Source organism: Ammodytes marinus (genome assembly GCF_949987685.1).
Source record: "Ammodytes marinus genome assembly, chromosome: 18".
NCBI lineage: Eukaryota > Metazoa > Chordata > Actinopteri > Uranoscopiformes > Ammodytidae > Ammodytes > Ammodytes marinus.
Genome location: NC_137222.1, coordinates 25,761,836 through 25,778,561, shown reverse-complemented (window position 1 = coordinate 25,778,561; position 16,726 = coordinate 25,761,836). Strand labels below are relative to the sequence as shown.

General features: G+C 41.4%; 1 protein-coding gene across 2 annotated transcripts in view; it reads left to right on the top strand.

Moving 5' to 3' along the window:
* Positions 1 to 16,726, top strand: part of syk (spleen tyrosine kinase) — a 45,944-nt gene that overhangs the window by 8,994 nt on the left and 20,224 nt on the right. For both annotated transcript variants that reach the window (XM_080047096.1, XM_080047095.1), the window contains exon 3: positions 5,689 to 5,849. In XM_080047096.1, the coding sequence (XP_079903222.1) occupies positions 5,689 to 5,849 (161 nt within the window). The remainder of the gene's footprint in view (positions 1 to 5,688; positions 5,850 to 16,726) is intronic.

Below are 16,726 nucleotides of genomic sequence, written 5' to 3'. Positions count from 1 at the left end.
TTTTTTTTTTTCTGCATTCATTTTTATGTAAAGCTGACAACATTCAGGTTCCCAATGACACAAATATAGTTGAATACAATGCAACTGTATTGCTATCAAATATCTCCTGTATAGTTCAAAAAATTGGTTTAAACTGTAACCAAGGAAATAATTCTATTTCATGTCCTTTAAATCTGGAGATCTCTCAAAGCCAGACAACTACCGAGGCATCAGTCTGACATCTATCATTGCAAAGATGAACAACCATATGATTAGGGTTGGGTATCGGTTGGGTTTTTTCCTATACCGGTTACTACTCGATACTTTTGAAACGGATCCAGTGCCAAATTTAACACAATTAACTTTATCAATATAATTACGAGTAACTTACAAATAAAATATTTTAAAACTTAAATAAAATAAAATTCACTCAATTTACATACTATCTAATACAACAATACTGTTTCAAACAATATAATAATAGAGATTAATGTGGAGACTACCAGGTAATATAATCTACATCTTAAAACTTTAGCTAAAAGTAATCATTTTGATAAGAAAGAGTCCTTATGACCTGAACAATACAACACCTTAAAACTAATAGATACACATATAAAACACCCATATGAAATTAAATGCAGTATTGGACTTACAGTAAGGGAATAAGGGAATGAGTACACCCAATGAGAACCACAGACTGAAAACATACATTATCATGTTTGCCTTCTCAGGATGGATACCAGATCTTTAATGTACATGCTGTTCTAATGTGCAGCGCGCTATTTATTATTAATATAGCGGCCCGTCATCAGACACATGTAGGCTACCGGATGGTTTTATACATCGATCGCTCCATAAAGTTATCCAAGTCAGAGCTTTTTGTATGGGCAGAGATCGTTATTTTAAGTGTGTCTTTATAAAGTTTCCGGTTAAACGTTTCCATATCACTGGACCGCCGTGTCCCGTATTAAAACTATAATAATTACGTGTTCGTTGATTGGATGTAGGGAGGTGAAAAATAAATGATTGTCCGAAAAAAGTCTCAAAGTTATTTGATTAATTGTTGTTTAATTATATTAATTCACAGGATACAGGTATGCAACAAGTCAAAAAAGCAAAGAGAACAGAGAAAAAAAAAAGTACAGAAAGTGAAGATCTTCTCAACAGCAAGATCTATATACAAAACTGAACAAGACTGATGATTGGCTAAAATGTTGTCATGTGTTTCTTAGTTCTTCCTCTTCTGGCTGACGTCATCTCCTGCACTATGGGAAAAAATATGAACTAAGCCTATGTCCTTGAAGATAAGATGTTTTGCTCAGCTGCGAGGGGCTTTTTGTTGCAAACTCATCCTTCCTCCCTTCCTCCTTGCCGAAACCAGAATTAAGGAGGCTTTTCTCTAACAGGCCTTGAGAAAGTGTCTGAAGCTTGCTTTGGCCAACAAGTGAAACATTTATTACAGTCAAATGTGAAGAATATATAAATTGTTTAAATGATTATACAATGGGTAAATGTAAATTAATGAGGGGGGTATAATATCATTCAAATTAGAAATATATTTTCTAACACCCGCTGTGTGTTTTTTTGGGTTTGTCTCCACCGGCGTGCATAAAGGCAGCACTAGAACAGCTGACGGGAGGAAGCGTGCAGGTGGCCGCTGCCTCATCGTCAGCCTACACGTGCCTAATGCTGCGTCCACACCAAATGCGTTTGGGGCGGAAGGGGCGGTCACTTTACATACAAAGTCAATGTACAGACGCGAATAGAGGCAAATTCTTGTTGCGCGGCGCGAATGGTGCGTTTGGCATGGCGCGAACACGTGGAAATCGTGGCGCGAGATTTGCGCGGCTCATTTGCGTGAGTTGAAATTATTCATCTCACGCAAATTTTTCGGGTGAGGTCCCGTGGTGATTATCACACGGTTAGCGTGCAGCAACGCAAATTTTCACGTTTGGTGTGAACGCAGCATAATACATCTGTGACAATACTGTTAGATCGCGTGTCATTCGCAAAAAGAAATGCATTGCATTGCCGTTCAAAAATAGTCTGACATAAAGAGCGATCAGTCTGTGAAACTGCGAACGTGAGTGTTGAGCACTCGTGTGCGCGCTCCTCAAGACGGTCGGCCTCGTTCTCGTTACTCACAGCCCGGTGAGGAATGTACCTCGGTGTACACAGAACAGCATCCGCGAGCGGAAATGCTTCATCGGTCATGACTAGGGCTGTCAAAATTATCGCGTTAACGCAGGGTGATTAATTTCTGGAATTATCGGTGTTCATTTTTTTAACGCATGTGCAGAATGATCCGCCCCGTGCATCCCACCGGCTCTGTCCTACAGTCACTCTATCGTTGTGGCTGACCCAGGATCAGTAGCTGCGCGCAGCCAAACATAGCAGCACGTTAGCCCATGCCGTGTTTTAAGATTTTAAACTGCTAACGGTCACGTCTGTGTCGGGGGCATAGATAGTATATCAAATCAACTGCCGCGGGTGAATGTTGATGTCGGGAGCAACAGGAGGAGAAACATTGTCCGCTCTGTTCAGAGCCCGCGAGGACACAAACGTCTGCAGTTTTCAGAGGTGTGTGTGATCAGACATCAACATAACGTCGGCTTCCTGGCACACATGAACAGTCCCCTAGGAAGCGGTCGCGCGTACAAACGCACCCACGCATGCACGCACGCATGTACGCACACACACACACACACACACACCGCGGACTGTAATCAAGTTGTATTCAAGAATGCACAACCTATAGATTCACCAAATAAATGGCATTCTATAGCCTATCCTATATTTGCCCAAAGACATAGTAAAGAGACAGACCAATTGAATTATGGTTTGGTAGGTAGGCCTATATATTTGAGTCTGATTTAAATTTACTTTCAGTATTAAAACCATCATTTGGATTTTCAATTAATAAACATACTAATTTTAAATGTATATATCCACCTTCTGTCCTTTATCTTTCCGTTCATACAACAATATACAGAGAAAATTAGAATTTTTCGGGCATATTTCGAATGGTAAAATTAATCGTGATTAATCCACAGAATCCTGTGATTAATCTGATTAAAAATTTTAATCGTTTGACAGCCCTAATGACATAAAGAGCGATCAGTCTGTCATACTACAAGCGTGACTACAGCAGGGAGAGAACCACAATGGCTTTAGAGAGGGAAGAGCCACCGTATCCCAGATCCTAGGAGGATCATCGAAGAGGTAAAAAAGAACAACCTGACAGTGGTGCTGTGTTTTATTGATTTCAAAAAAGCTTTTGACTCAATACACAGAGGAGTGATGATGACCATTCTTAAGGCTTACGGTGTACCTCCTAACCTACCCCGGGCAATATGTGCAATGTATGAGGGCACAAGAGCAAGGGTGGTAACCCCAGATGGCGACAGTGAGGAGTTGGACATCCTAGCAGGGGTGTTACAAGGAGACACCCTCGCCCCCTTCCTCTTCATTATAGTGTTGGACTACGCACTCAGGAAAGCCATCAGAGGACGAGAGCTGGAACTCGGCTTCACCATCACACCGAGGAGGTCTAGGAGATTCCCTGCCATAGTCCTAACAGACTTGGGCTATGCAGACGACATCAGCCTGATATCGGACAGTGTAGAGCAGGCACAGGAGCTCTTGACCAGAGTGGAGACGGAATGTGCCAAAGTTGGTCTTAGGCTGAATGCCAAGAAAACCGAGGTAATCACCTACAACATCTTCCGGGACCATCCACCCCTAATGACAACAGGGTTGTTAGGGGCTCTGAAGGAAGTAAATGACTTCAAGTACCTGGGCTCATGGATGAACTCATCAGAGCAAGACCTGAAAGTGAGGATGGCGCTTGCTTGGAGGGCCCTGAATGGCATGGCCTTTGAATGGGAATCCAACCTCCCCAGGAACACCAAGCTCAGCTTCTTTTACGCGACCGTGGAGTCTGTGCTTCTATATGGCTGTGAGACCTGGACCCTAAAACCCACCCTACAGAAGTCTCTGGATGGGTGCTACACCAGAATGCATGTTACCAACAAGCATCTGTATGGTGGGCTACCAGGGCTGAGTGAGAAGGTAGCAGCCAGGAGAATGAGGCTGGCCGGTCATTGCCAGAGACACCGCGAGCTCCCAGCCAGCAGGCTGGTGCTATGGGAACCAACACCAAGGCATCAATCAAGAGGACGTCCCACATCAACATAAACTAAACATTCTAAAAGACGTGGGAGCAGAAAGCACTGGAGAACCAGCCAGATGCATGGAGGATCAGAGGACTGGAAACACCGCTGGAGGACTCGTCCAAGGACGCCCTAGAGAGAGTGGCTGGTGGTATTTTACCAGCATGCATTAGGCTTTATTCAAAGAAGGCTACAGTTCATTACACAGAAGAATAAAAGCATTTTTATTGACGAATGAGCCATATGTTACTTTTAGTGAAATTGAAGCGTTAATATGTTCGCCTTTACTTGATGCATGCACACTCACCAGCCGGCGATGACACAATTCTTATCAGCGGTGACTTAGCACGATACCGGCACACACCTTGGAGGAGCAGGTGCGCAGGTGAACGTTGTATCCTGTCAGCGCGTCTCTCTCTCTCTTTCTCTCTCTCTCTCTCTCTCTCTCTCTCAGGCTGAAGTAACTTGGGCCTATTACTTTGTGCCATTAACCTACAATATACATTTCAATTTATTATTTCTCAATGTACTAATTGAATTATAGTCCGAAAGGGAAGTTAGACAAATCAAAACAATTATTTAATTAAAAAACTAAAAAACTAAAACAAAACAAACAGATTGTGCAGCAAAAGGGAATGCGTCAACAGGGAGGGGAGAGGTTGCGTCCGCACCCCCACTTCCAACGTCCCTGCTCACAGTCTATAGCCTGCAGATTTTAATGATGCACAGTTGTTTTTTACTGATGGCACGAAATTAGTAAAACATGATCGCAGTACGCTATGGAATATCTCCATGATTGTTAACACTTTCACTTGGTGCCTCATGCTTTTCCTGCCCCAAAGCCATGTCTGTCCAATTATTCAAAGAGCTTAGCATACGGTTGGTTTTGGTTTGTAATGCTGGTTCACTTGCAGAAAGGGCAATGTGAAAGTGAACCACACCAAACCAAAATAAAAATCTAAATTCTATTTGGTCTTGACCAAAGCAAGTAAACTAGCGGACTTTCCCAGTGTGAATACACCCTTAGACACCTTAGGTTGGTTCCCCCTCAGTTTGTCACCCTCCTGTATATTGTTCATGTTGCGATTATGGCAGAAAAACGCATAATTCTCTCAAACAAAATGTTCTACATTCAGACTCAATGATTGTCATGGGAACCAGGGAATTAACCTGATAATTGTAATTGACCATACACATCATCAGATCCTCAAAAGCTCAAATAAATCGTATTCGTTCTGCTTGATATACTGTCTGTTTTGTACCCATGCACAGATATCTCTCTCCCAAGAGAGGCAGTATACATGGCCATCATGTGTAAAGCAGGAAATATATATAGGCCTATATTTTTTTTAAGATATTTTTTTTGGCATTTTTATGCTTTATTGATAGTGTAGAGACAGAGTTGAAATGGGGCAGAGAGGGGAGTGACATGCAGAGAACGACTAAAGCATGAAATAAGTTGCTTACTAACTAGCCACAGATCTGGCATATTATTCTTCCATCTAGCCATGGGCTCATTGCTACTGTGTGTGTGCAGGGAGCAGCGCTGGAGCAGGCCATCATCAGCCAGAGGCCTCAGCTGGAGAAGCTCATAGCCACTACAGCACATGAGAAGATGCCCTGGTTCCATGGAGCAATAACACGGGAAGACTCTGAGCCCAGGCTTCAAAATGGCTCCCGTACAAGTGGGAAATTTCTGTAAGCATACTACTAAGTGTCTCTGTAATAGCTTTGCTATGTTACAGTTTTTTTCAATTGCTAAACCACAGTGGGCACAACTGTAGCTCAATGTGCAAAACTCTAACTACAGTCTGCACTACCAACAGTCACTGGAGCTGAACAGTTCACTTCACCTGCAAAATAGGCTCAGTGCAGCAAACACTATGAACCAGCCGCATTGAGATAACACATACTGTCACTCAGAACACACTCAGAGTATAAACACTAGCATCAAACCCCAATACACAAATTACAAACTTTTAATTTTTACAGTTTTGAATAATTTGAGTTACTTCACACAAATAAAGTAAAACATTATTTGAGGAAAGAGTGAAATTAGTTCACATGAAATTGTTTATTTTATAACATACCAGTTATGTTTAGGTGAACAAAAATAAATGAAGATCAGAAGTTTGCTTCAATCGATACATCTTTTTATTTTATATTTTATTGATAACATTTCCAAATGTAGTATGTATCTGTGTAAATATTCTATAATTGTAATACAGAAATCAATTCCTGTTATGTTGTCATTTACTGTAAGGGTGCAACTCATTTTTGTTTGCTTGAAAATTTGTATTACAGATGGAACTTTAGATCTTTGCAGATTGCGGTGCACCCTCAACCCTGCCTCTCTTACAGTTTTTTACGATTGCTAAACCACAGTGGGCACAACTGGAACGACAAGTGCAAAACTCTAACAACAGTATGCACAGCAGCGGTTAATTCGGACCAAACTCTAGCTTGTTTTAGCTCGTTTTTCATTACTTATACACAACTTTCAAAACTCTACACCTATCTCATGGCTTAACCACAGCCTGCACAACACTGCAGAATCTCGGCCACCCCATTGGCCACCCCAAGCGCCATATCACAGCCATTAATAGTTTTGACGGCTGTGGAAAAATGCGGAACCTTTCTTACACCGCTAGTAGCCTACACTGTCAGACCTTTTAGCCGCACGCACACATCATGTATTTGAATTTAACAGCTCAAGCCTGAATGCCTGTTACTACCATGGTTACTACAGACCTAGTCTCGCGAAGCCAGACCAAACGACAGCAAGTACTACAGATCTGACGCTTCGACTGGCAAGTAAGCGAACCCTTCCATCTCTACTAGTGCGCCCCACTCTGCCCCGCCCCCGCCTGAACTATTTCGCTTTCAGCGATTGCAGTGCAATGGTTATTCAGCATAAAGTTAAAACACTCGCTCGCCCAAGACTGATGTTAAACCAAAACACAAAAGCCTTGCGCGAGCGAAGCAGTGATTCACCCGGTGAAACATGGGTTGAGACTGTGACTGTGGGTAACGGTGTCATCACCTTGCCGGTGAGAAAAGCTCTGTGGCTTAACGGCTAAAATGATAACCTGCCGCCTGGGATATCATGTCCGCTAACGTTGTTCAGGGGAGGCTTCCGCGATCGGATTGCATTTCACGAGCATGAAAACACAGCCATGTAGGCATTGCGAACTGACAGCGCAACAAGAGGAAATGCCTGATAGGCCTTTCACACCAAAATGAACCAAGAGTCAGTTCCAGGCTGGTGTTGGGGTCAGTTCAAAACTGGTTACAGCCTTATCCCAGTTATGAACCGGTTGGTTTCACATCGACCGGAGACAGCCATGGAGCCGGCAAGAGAGCAACGTCATGACGTCACTGTAAACGTGTGTGTACGTCACCCGACGCCGCTGCTCTTGTGGCTAACGCTAAAGCTACCGCTAGCTTTAAGCACAACAACAGCGGCGAATACGTCTTATTTTTACACTTGTTGGCTCTCGCTTTGCTTTCTTAAGCAAACAGGACCCATACAGCGTATTCTCGCCGGTCAATTTGATCGCTACGTTCGGTAATTATGTTATGTTTACGTCTCGTAGTAGCGGTGTTTTTAAATATGGCGGGCATGAGGTTTGAGTTGCTCTGGTTGGTCAGGATAATCCCTCCCCCAACCGTTCGCGCAAGCAGTTCTTATCAAACCCTGCTCAATCCTGGGGTATGAGTTCCCCCGGTTTTTACGGCCCGGAGCAGGCTCTCTGGCGGTGTGAAACCAAAACACTGGCTCTAACTCCGAACAAGCCCAGAACTAGCTCCGATTTTGCGGCGGTGTGAAAGGCCTATGAGTGAGCCGCCTGACTCCCTCCGTTAGTTTCAGTACAGCCGAAAAAAATACAATCACCACCTAAACATGGACATAGTTTAAATAAAGCATCTTGTTTTTATGTTCATTAGGGCTTTGATGCAAATTCTGAAGTCTGAACATTTCGATGGCAGCTGTGGTGCAGTTTTTTTCAGCAACTCACAGACACATGGGCGTAGATTTGGGGAGGTGGGGCGGGGGGAGGGGGCACAGGGGATGTCCCCCCCCACCCCAATAATCAGAAGAGATACATTTTTCCCCCTCAAAAAGTAAGAAAGACAACCCTATTCCCCCAAAAGAGGTAAAAATAACAGTTCAGGATGTTGAAACATTGATATATCTCCTAATTGTTAATACATATTCCCCTATGATTTTAAAATTTAAAGTGTCATAATAGTTCACACTGCTGCTGTGTCATGAGTAGTGAGTCCTACATTTTTTTTTTAACAATACAGTAGAGTAAATATTTGAAAGCAATACAGATGCCTGGGAGCCTTACTGGTTTTTATAACATTATATTAACGTCACTAGGAGCCTGTTGTCTTTTCCTTAACAGAAATGTAGACATGTCCACCATAATAATTAAATAGGCTACAGAAGGCATAAATAAGTACATTAAAATTCACCAGAATGCACAAAATTGTATGTTTGAAGTAAATTTTTTTTTGGGGGGGAGTACCCCCAGACCCCCACTTATGTTGAAGCAAAACCGAAGCCCTTGTGCTTGCCACCCAAAAATTATCACTGGCCCCATCCTGGCCACCCCAATGAAAATGTCCTGGCTCCGCCACTGACTGCTGCCACAACTATAAACCACACATTCAAAACAGAATGAATCCCTTTCAAACACTGCGGATTGCAATTTCAACTCAAACACTAAGATGTCTTGTTTAGACTTGTTAGTGAACATATATACAGTATAAAGGGAAAGCTCAAAAATATATATATTTTTGGAAATGGACCCAGGAAGACAGGTTGTTGGAGGTAGAAGAGTGGCAGTGAGAGTGTGGATGTGTGGAGGAAGACCTAGAAGACATAGAGCTGTAATGTCTGATGAAATACAGTAAGGGCTACACTGATAGACCCTGTTGTGAATCCAGGGGCCTATCCGAAAACTTTTTTTTGCATAGGAAATTTCCTTTCCTATCGAGATGAACCGGAAGTACTCGGCGGATAGGTGATCCGAATTCTCCAAATGCTTAGGAAAGGCATAGGAAAGGAGCCTCGATTCATCCTTTAACCCTCCTTTAGCATAGGTTACTCCTGACCAACCTATGCTAAAGGAAAGGAGATAGTGGTATCCCATAATCCTTTACGGCGGCAAGATTTAAAGCAACAGGCCACCGCCGGAGTTTACCGACTCTACACGAATACGAACGAGAGGTAAAACAGAAGAGAGGAGAGGAGAAGAGAGGAAGATTTAACTCGGCTAAAACAAAATACCCCCCCCCCCCCCACACACACACACACACACAAACACACACAGGCTAAAGATAATAAAGAACTCATAAAAGACCAACATCATAATAGTTATTTTCGTAGCACATAATTTACACCATAAGAAAATAAAATACCAACTTCACATTTAATGAAGTTACTGGGGGCAGTTCATTTCAACATCAACACAAGTGTAGCCTCTTTTTATTCCACATGTGAATTGGGATATATGGGAGTGATTCTCACTCTGTTGGCGACAACCTGATTAAAATCTATATGAAAAGAACGCATGGATCAAACGAGCGCTTGTTGTGGTCAATTTTCGGAGAATAGGCTATAGTGTAGTTTCACGCTAGTGACTCACGTCAGCAATACTCGCCGTCGCGCAATGACGTCGGTTAGGAAAAGTGGAGTCGAATTCATTTGAAACAGCGCTGTCCTTTCCTATGTTCGATAGGAAGCACCTTTCATCTCTCCTTAACCCCAATGACGTTTAGGGGTTAAGGTATAGGAAAGGAGGCTTATAGGTTAGGAGATTGGACTTTTCCGATAGGCCCATGGTCTCTCATTAAGAGAGGCAGGGTTGAGAGTGCAACCCAATCTGCAAAAATCTAAAGTTGCATCTGTAATACGAATTTTCCAGCAAACAAACAGCTTAGAGTTGCATCCTTACAGTAAATGGCAACATTACAGGAATTGATTTCTGTATTACAATTTTAGAATATTTACACAGATAAATACTACATTTGGAAATGTTTTCAATAAAGTATACAAAATGTGTATCTATTGAAGCAAACTTCTGATTTTAATTTCTTTTTGTTTTCCTAAAAAAAATGGTATGTTGTAAAATAAACAATTTCATGTGAAAGAATTTCACCCTTTCATCAAAGAAAATATTGTGTAATTTGTGTGAAATAACTCATATTATTCAAACTGTAAAGATTAAAATGTTGTAATTTGTGTATTGGGGTTTGATGCTAGTGTTTGTACTCTGAGCAGGTTCTGAGTGACAGTGTGTGTTACAGTTTTTTCCGATCGCTAAAGCACAGTGGGCACAACTGAAACCACATGTGCAAAACTCTTAACACAGTGTTCATCACTAAAACCCATCTGTGCAATTCAGTTAATTTCACCTCCAAAAATCACTCACAGCAACAAAACTCTTCATACATGTCTCAAAACAAGCTCACTGGTGCAAAACACTGGCAACATGTTACAATGAAAAACACACATTGACACACACAACACACAGACCTAAAAAACACTAACAACAAGCAGCAAAATATAAAAGATGAACTTTTGATATTTAAAGTCAAATCTTCGAAGTTTAAATGATCCGAGTGATTTCACATACACATGTAAAACAATATTTCATAAGAAAATAAGATGAAATTTGATGACTGTAGTGTACCATATGACAAGAATGAATGACAAACACAGAAATTTGGTGCTATACAATATCTTTTAGTTTTTACTAAAAAATAAAACTTTGCAACAAAAACTCCTGTAGTTTCAGGGCTGTAAAAATCAAACAAAAAACTTAAATTGTGTCACTTTCAAAGTATCTAATCCTGCCTATCTTCCTCATTGGGCCACATGTTTTCATCGACGTCGCAGCGTATATTCTCCCTTGCAAGACACCGAGGGAAATATCGACGGGCATGTCTTATCCACCCCTGGCAGTCCTCGGGAGACGTTTGCCCACAGGCGGCATTCATGGCCTCTAGCAAGGTCATTTGGTCGTGTGGCAGGTGGTCATAGACCTTCCACCTCCAAGCAGAGAATAATTCCTCTATGGGGTTGAGGAAAGGGGAGTATGGGGGCAGGTAGAGGTTTGTCATCCTTGGATGTGCAGCAAACCACTCTCTCACTGCGATAGCGTGGTGGAAAGCTACATTGTCCCATACCACAACAAAAACAGGAGCATTCCTTCTTCTGCCTGCTGGCACAAGCTGATCGTGTAGCTCATCTAGGAAGGCAATGAGCCTGGCTGTATTATAGGGGCCAATCAGGGGTTTGTGGAGCAGCACACCCTCGGTAGAAATAGCTGCACACATTGTAATGTTGGCCCCTCGCTGGCCAGGGACATTCATCGTTGCTCTTCGCCCAATGACGTTTCTTCCCCTGCGACGCGTTTTTGCTAGGTTGAAACCAGCCTCATCCACAAAAATGAAGGAATGGGCTGTCTGCCTGGCGTCAATCTCCATTACACTCTGAAATACAGTAAATACACCACTTTACAGTTACAGTATTGTACAGTTAGATTGACCTGTATTCACATTACAGTACAGTTCATAGCTGCATATGTACCATTTAGACATCTTACCTGGACATATTGGTACCTGAGCAATTTCACCCGGTCACTGTTTCGCTCAAAGGGCACTTTGTACAGCTGCTTCATTCGTACCTGATGTTTCTTTAGGATTCTGGCAATTGTATTAGTGCTGACTGAATTGATATCTACAAAGATCTCATCGTCTGCCAGCACTCTCTCTTTAATTTCCCGCAGTTTTATAGCATTGTTGGCAACAACCATGTCAACAATTGCTATTTCCTGCGCATCAGTAAATATTCTGCCTCTTCCTCCAGTGGGAGGCAATCTTTGGATCCTATTGTATAAAATAGAAAAATATCAATATTATAAAACACATTTAGCAAGAACAACTAAAAATGACTCTTTCCATAGGCCTAGGCCTAGTTACAGGAATTCAGTTCATCATTTACTGTACTATAGGAATGCAGATCTTACCTGTTGGTTTCCCGGAAAATTCGAACAATTGATGCCACTGTTGATCGTGTGATATTTGGTTGGACCCGTAAACCTGCCTCAGTCATTGAGAGACCATGGTTGACCACATGGTCAATAATGGTGGCCCTGATCTCATCAGAGACAGCAGCTCTTGCTCTTCCTTGTCCTCTTCCTCTACCTCTCCCTCTTCCTCAACCTGAGGTAGAGGAAGAGGGAGAGCCAGCAGGCAGAAGAAGGAATGCTCCTGTTTTTGTTGTGGTATGGGACAATGTAGCTTTCCACCACGCTATCGCAGTGAGAGAGTGGTTTGCTGCACATCCAAGGATGACAAACCTCTACCTGCCCCCATACTCCCCTTTCCTCAACCCCATAGAGGAATTATTCTCTGCTTGGAGGTGGAAGGTCTATGACCACCTGCCACACGACCAAATGACCTTGCTAGAGGCCATGAATGCCGCCTGTGGGCAAACGTCTCCCGAGGACTGCCAGGGGTGGATAAGACATGCCCGTCGATATTTCCCTCGGTGTCTTGCAAGGGAGAATATACGCTGCGACGTCGATGAAAACATGTGGCCCAATGAGGAAGATGGGCAGGATTAGATACTTTGAAAGTGACACAATTTAAGTTTTTTTGTTTGATTTTTACAGCCCTGAAACTACAGGAGTTTTTGTTGCAAAGTTTTATTTTTTAGTAAAAACTAAAAGATATTGTATAGCACCAAATTTCTGTGTTTGTCATTCATTCTTGTCATATGGTACACTACAGTCATCAAATTTCATCTTATTTTCTTATGAAATATTGTTTTACATGTGTATGTGAAATCACTCGGATCATTTAAACTTCGAAGATTTGACTTTAAATATCAAAAGTTCATCTTTTATATTTTGCTGCTTGTTGTTAGTGTTTTTTAGGTCTGTGTGTTGTGTGTGTCAATGTGTGTTTTTCATTGTAACATGTTGCCAGTGTTTTGCACCAGTGAGCTTGTTTTGAGACATGTATGAAGAGTTTTGTTGCTGTGAGTGATTTTTGGAGGTGAAATTAACTGAATTGCACAGATGGGTTTTAGTGATGAACACTGTGTTAAGAGTTTTGCACATGTGGTTTCAGTTGTGCCCACTGTGCTTTAGCGATCGGAAAAAACTGTAATCACTTGGAATCAGCATTGAGTAGCACCACCTGACTATAGAGAGAATGTAGGTCTAGATACCTGTTGTCTAAGCAGGCTGTAGAAACATGGCCATGGAAATGAATTTATATTATGTTTCTGCTCCAACTGCTAGAGTGGAAGAGTTACAACTGGGCCTTTCAATGCTCTGCTAACTGTGCAAGTTTAAAACAGATTGGAAATGCTTCAAAGTGGACATCTTTATTCAACAACTACAGCAGAACAATATTGCTCTACATTGAATTGTTTACATATTGCAGTGTTTAAAATGTGTCTTGACTCTTTTTATTTGGTTATGTTTGAAAAGAGCAAGCTTAGAGCATCTGTAGCAGCTGAAGCTTTGGTTGAGGCAATGGTATAGGATGAGGACAGACACACACACACACACGCACGCACGCACTCATGCACGCACACACGCACTCACACACACACACACACACACACACACACACACACACACACACACACACACACACACACACACACTGTGGTTTCCGCTCTGGCGGTTTGCTTCTTGAAGTAGCCAAAAGAAATGGAGAATGACAGCAGTGACTGTTGTCCGTTGTCTTTCATGCTGCTTCTAGGTGGAAACTTTGTGTTTCCTCTGTAACACGGCCTCCAGTTGCGATCGTAGCTTTAAATGAATGAACTAAAGATCAGTTATTCAATGCTCTGGACCCATTGTTAGAATGGTTTCCAAGAGTGGCTACAACAGCTAACAAAAACACTTTGAGAGAGGGTTATGCAATATTTCCAGATATTTTTATTTCTAAAATATTTACATGTACGTATGGGAATATAATGAATTATCACTGAAGGATCTAGTGCAGTTATAATGTGCACAGAGGCAAATCTATTTCAGTTCCTGTTCAGTTCCTGTAACTGAACTTCTCCTTTTTTGTTTTTACTGTATAGTAGTTTATTATTTGCCTACACTTAAATGTATGATGTCCACCATAAGCTTCAAAAACCTGTCATGTTAGAATGTAAAGGTTTGAGGACAGAGTATAATGTTAGAAATGTTTTCAGTGGGAGGAGCTACAGCCATGACTATGGGATTATGGGTAGTACTGTGGAAGGAGCAACTCAGCAATATACTGTTAGAAGCCAGCCTAAAAAGTGCTGTAACTGTAATCTGTAAAAATCAACTTTACTGAAAAGGAGTGATTTGATTTGATCTCTTTCTGCATGATATTTTCACGATCAAAAGCCATCCTGCTTTTTAAATACTCTGCAGTCAAACGCAAAATGTCTGTCGTGAACTAAAAATGAAAGTGTGATGTTTAAATGTAGGCATTCAGACAAGACTGTTGTCAGGGGGAGATTGACAGCAGAGGAAAACAGAAACAATGAATGAATGGTCTACTGCTGAGTGCTACCGTGACAAGACATTGGGTCTTCATATACTTAACTGGTTTTATAGTTTACAGTACAGTACTAGAACCATATTACATCACAAAACACAATGCTGATTTACATCTAACTGCATATGTGTGAGCAACCTAAAAAGTAGCCCTGTTAAAAAAAGCACATGCATCATTGCAAATATATAAAAATGTCCTTTCACATGTGAAATGTCTGGAAACCACATCAGCGTTCACAGTATGCGGCATGTGTGGTTCTTTGCATGTTACACTGCATTTCCACTTGTCCTGTTCATATATGAATATATTTGATGTAATATGTGCTTTTACATGTTATGTGTAATATGTCCCACATGACAAATTAACATGTGCTTTTTTAGGCTAGTATTATTATTACTTTGAGTCGTATCCTTCTATAAATTAATTATTTTTTTCTGTGTACACAGCAGCTCAACCTTACCATAGTTTAACTGTTGACAATGAGGAATAATTTTCACACTACATAATCATAATTTCTAATAATTTGGTATAGAGCGATGTGTGTTGGTGTCATCACTCTCTACATTGGATCAATCACTTATGGTTAACACAGCAGACTTAAAGGTGGAGTGAGCAATTCTGGAGAATGCTTGTTCTCAAAATCACTTTTTGTCAAAATCAGTGAACATTTCCTCAAGATATACGCTACCTGTCCGTACTTTGTGTGCACTGAAAGAAAAAAATCTGGTGTTAATACACAGCCTAGGTTCTGTAAACTGGTATGTAAGCTATAGCTACAGTGGGCCCTCTTTGTTTACATACCAGTTTACAGAGTCTAGGCTGTGTATATTTTCCCAGGACAAGTTTCCCTTGTTACAATAGTTAACAATGTGATCTGTGGATTATCCACAACCTGAGCTGAACCTTGTCAGTATTCTGAGTGCCGCAAACATCATTCACTCACTCACCACTAATATGTTTGGAGGTGGAGGCAGAAATGACAGCAACAGATATTTTAATAACGGGATAACACCAGACATGGGCCGCTTTGATATTCTGACACAATGATAACCTTAAACTTAAACTTGAAAAAGATTCAAATCTGCATTTCTTAAAACAGCTTAATATTACATTTTAGTTTGCACCAAGTTTTAAATATGTATTCAGTGTACACAGTTCATACCACGGTTTTACGGTATCGCGATATTGTGATTACTGAGAACAGGGGCCTATCATGAACCATTAAAGAAAAAGGAAAAATAATCACATTATTTTTGGCCTATGAAGATCAAGGGGCCTATCATTCACCAGTACATTTTTGTTATTTTTGTTTAATAACATTGTTCGGGGCAAAAGCAGATCAATGGCCTATATCGAGTTGAGCCATTAAAAACAAAACGAATAGTTCAAAGAGAGAAGTAGCTTTGGGATAAGGGATTATTTAAAAAAATAATTGGAATGCTGACTGACTGGATTTTTTAAACCTGTATATTTTTGTTTCTGCTTTTTGGTATTTCTGTGTCTCCAAATTATTCCAGAAACTAGCTCACATAGGACACAGTTGATTTAGCCTTAGTTTTTTTGTCAAAGTGCACCAGATTGATGCATTTTACTTTAAAAGGTTCAAATTTTTCTTCAGGGGGGGCATACCCCCGGACCCCCCTAAAAGGTCCTGGGACCCCACCGCTGTCTCCTCAATAACTTGGAAAAACACTGTAACCAACCATGTGTGTTTGGTTATTAAAAGTCATTAGACCAGGAGGGGTCCATGTTACCTTAAGTGATTTTGTATTTCATCAATAGAGATATTGTGGTGTAGACAAACATGGCTTTAACGCATCTGTATTGTAAGACCGCTGCCCGGGGGGGCCTACGAAACCTCTCAGCCCCAGGGCCTAGTGGCAGGTAAAGGCAGCCCTGGGCACAACTGTAGCTCAATGTGCAAAACTCTAACTACAGTATGCACTACCAACATTCACTGGAGCTGAACAGTTCACTTCACCTGCAAAATAGGCTCAGTGCAG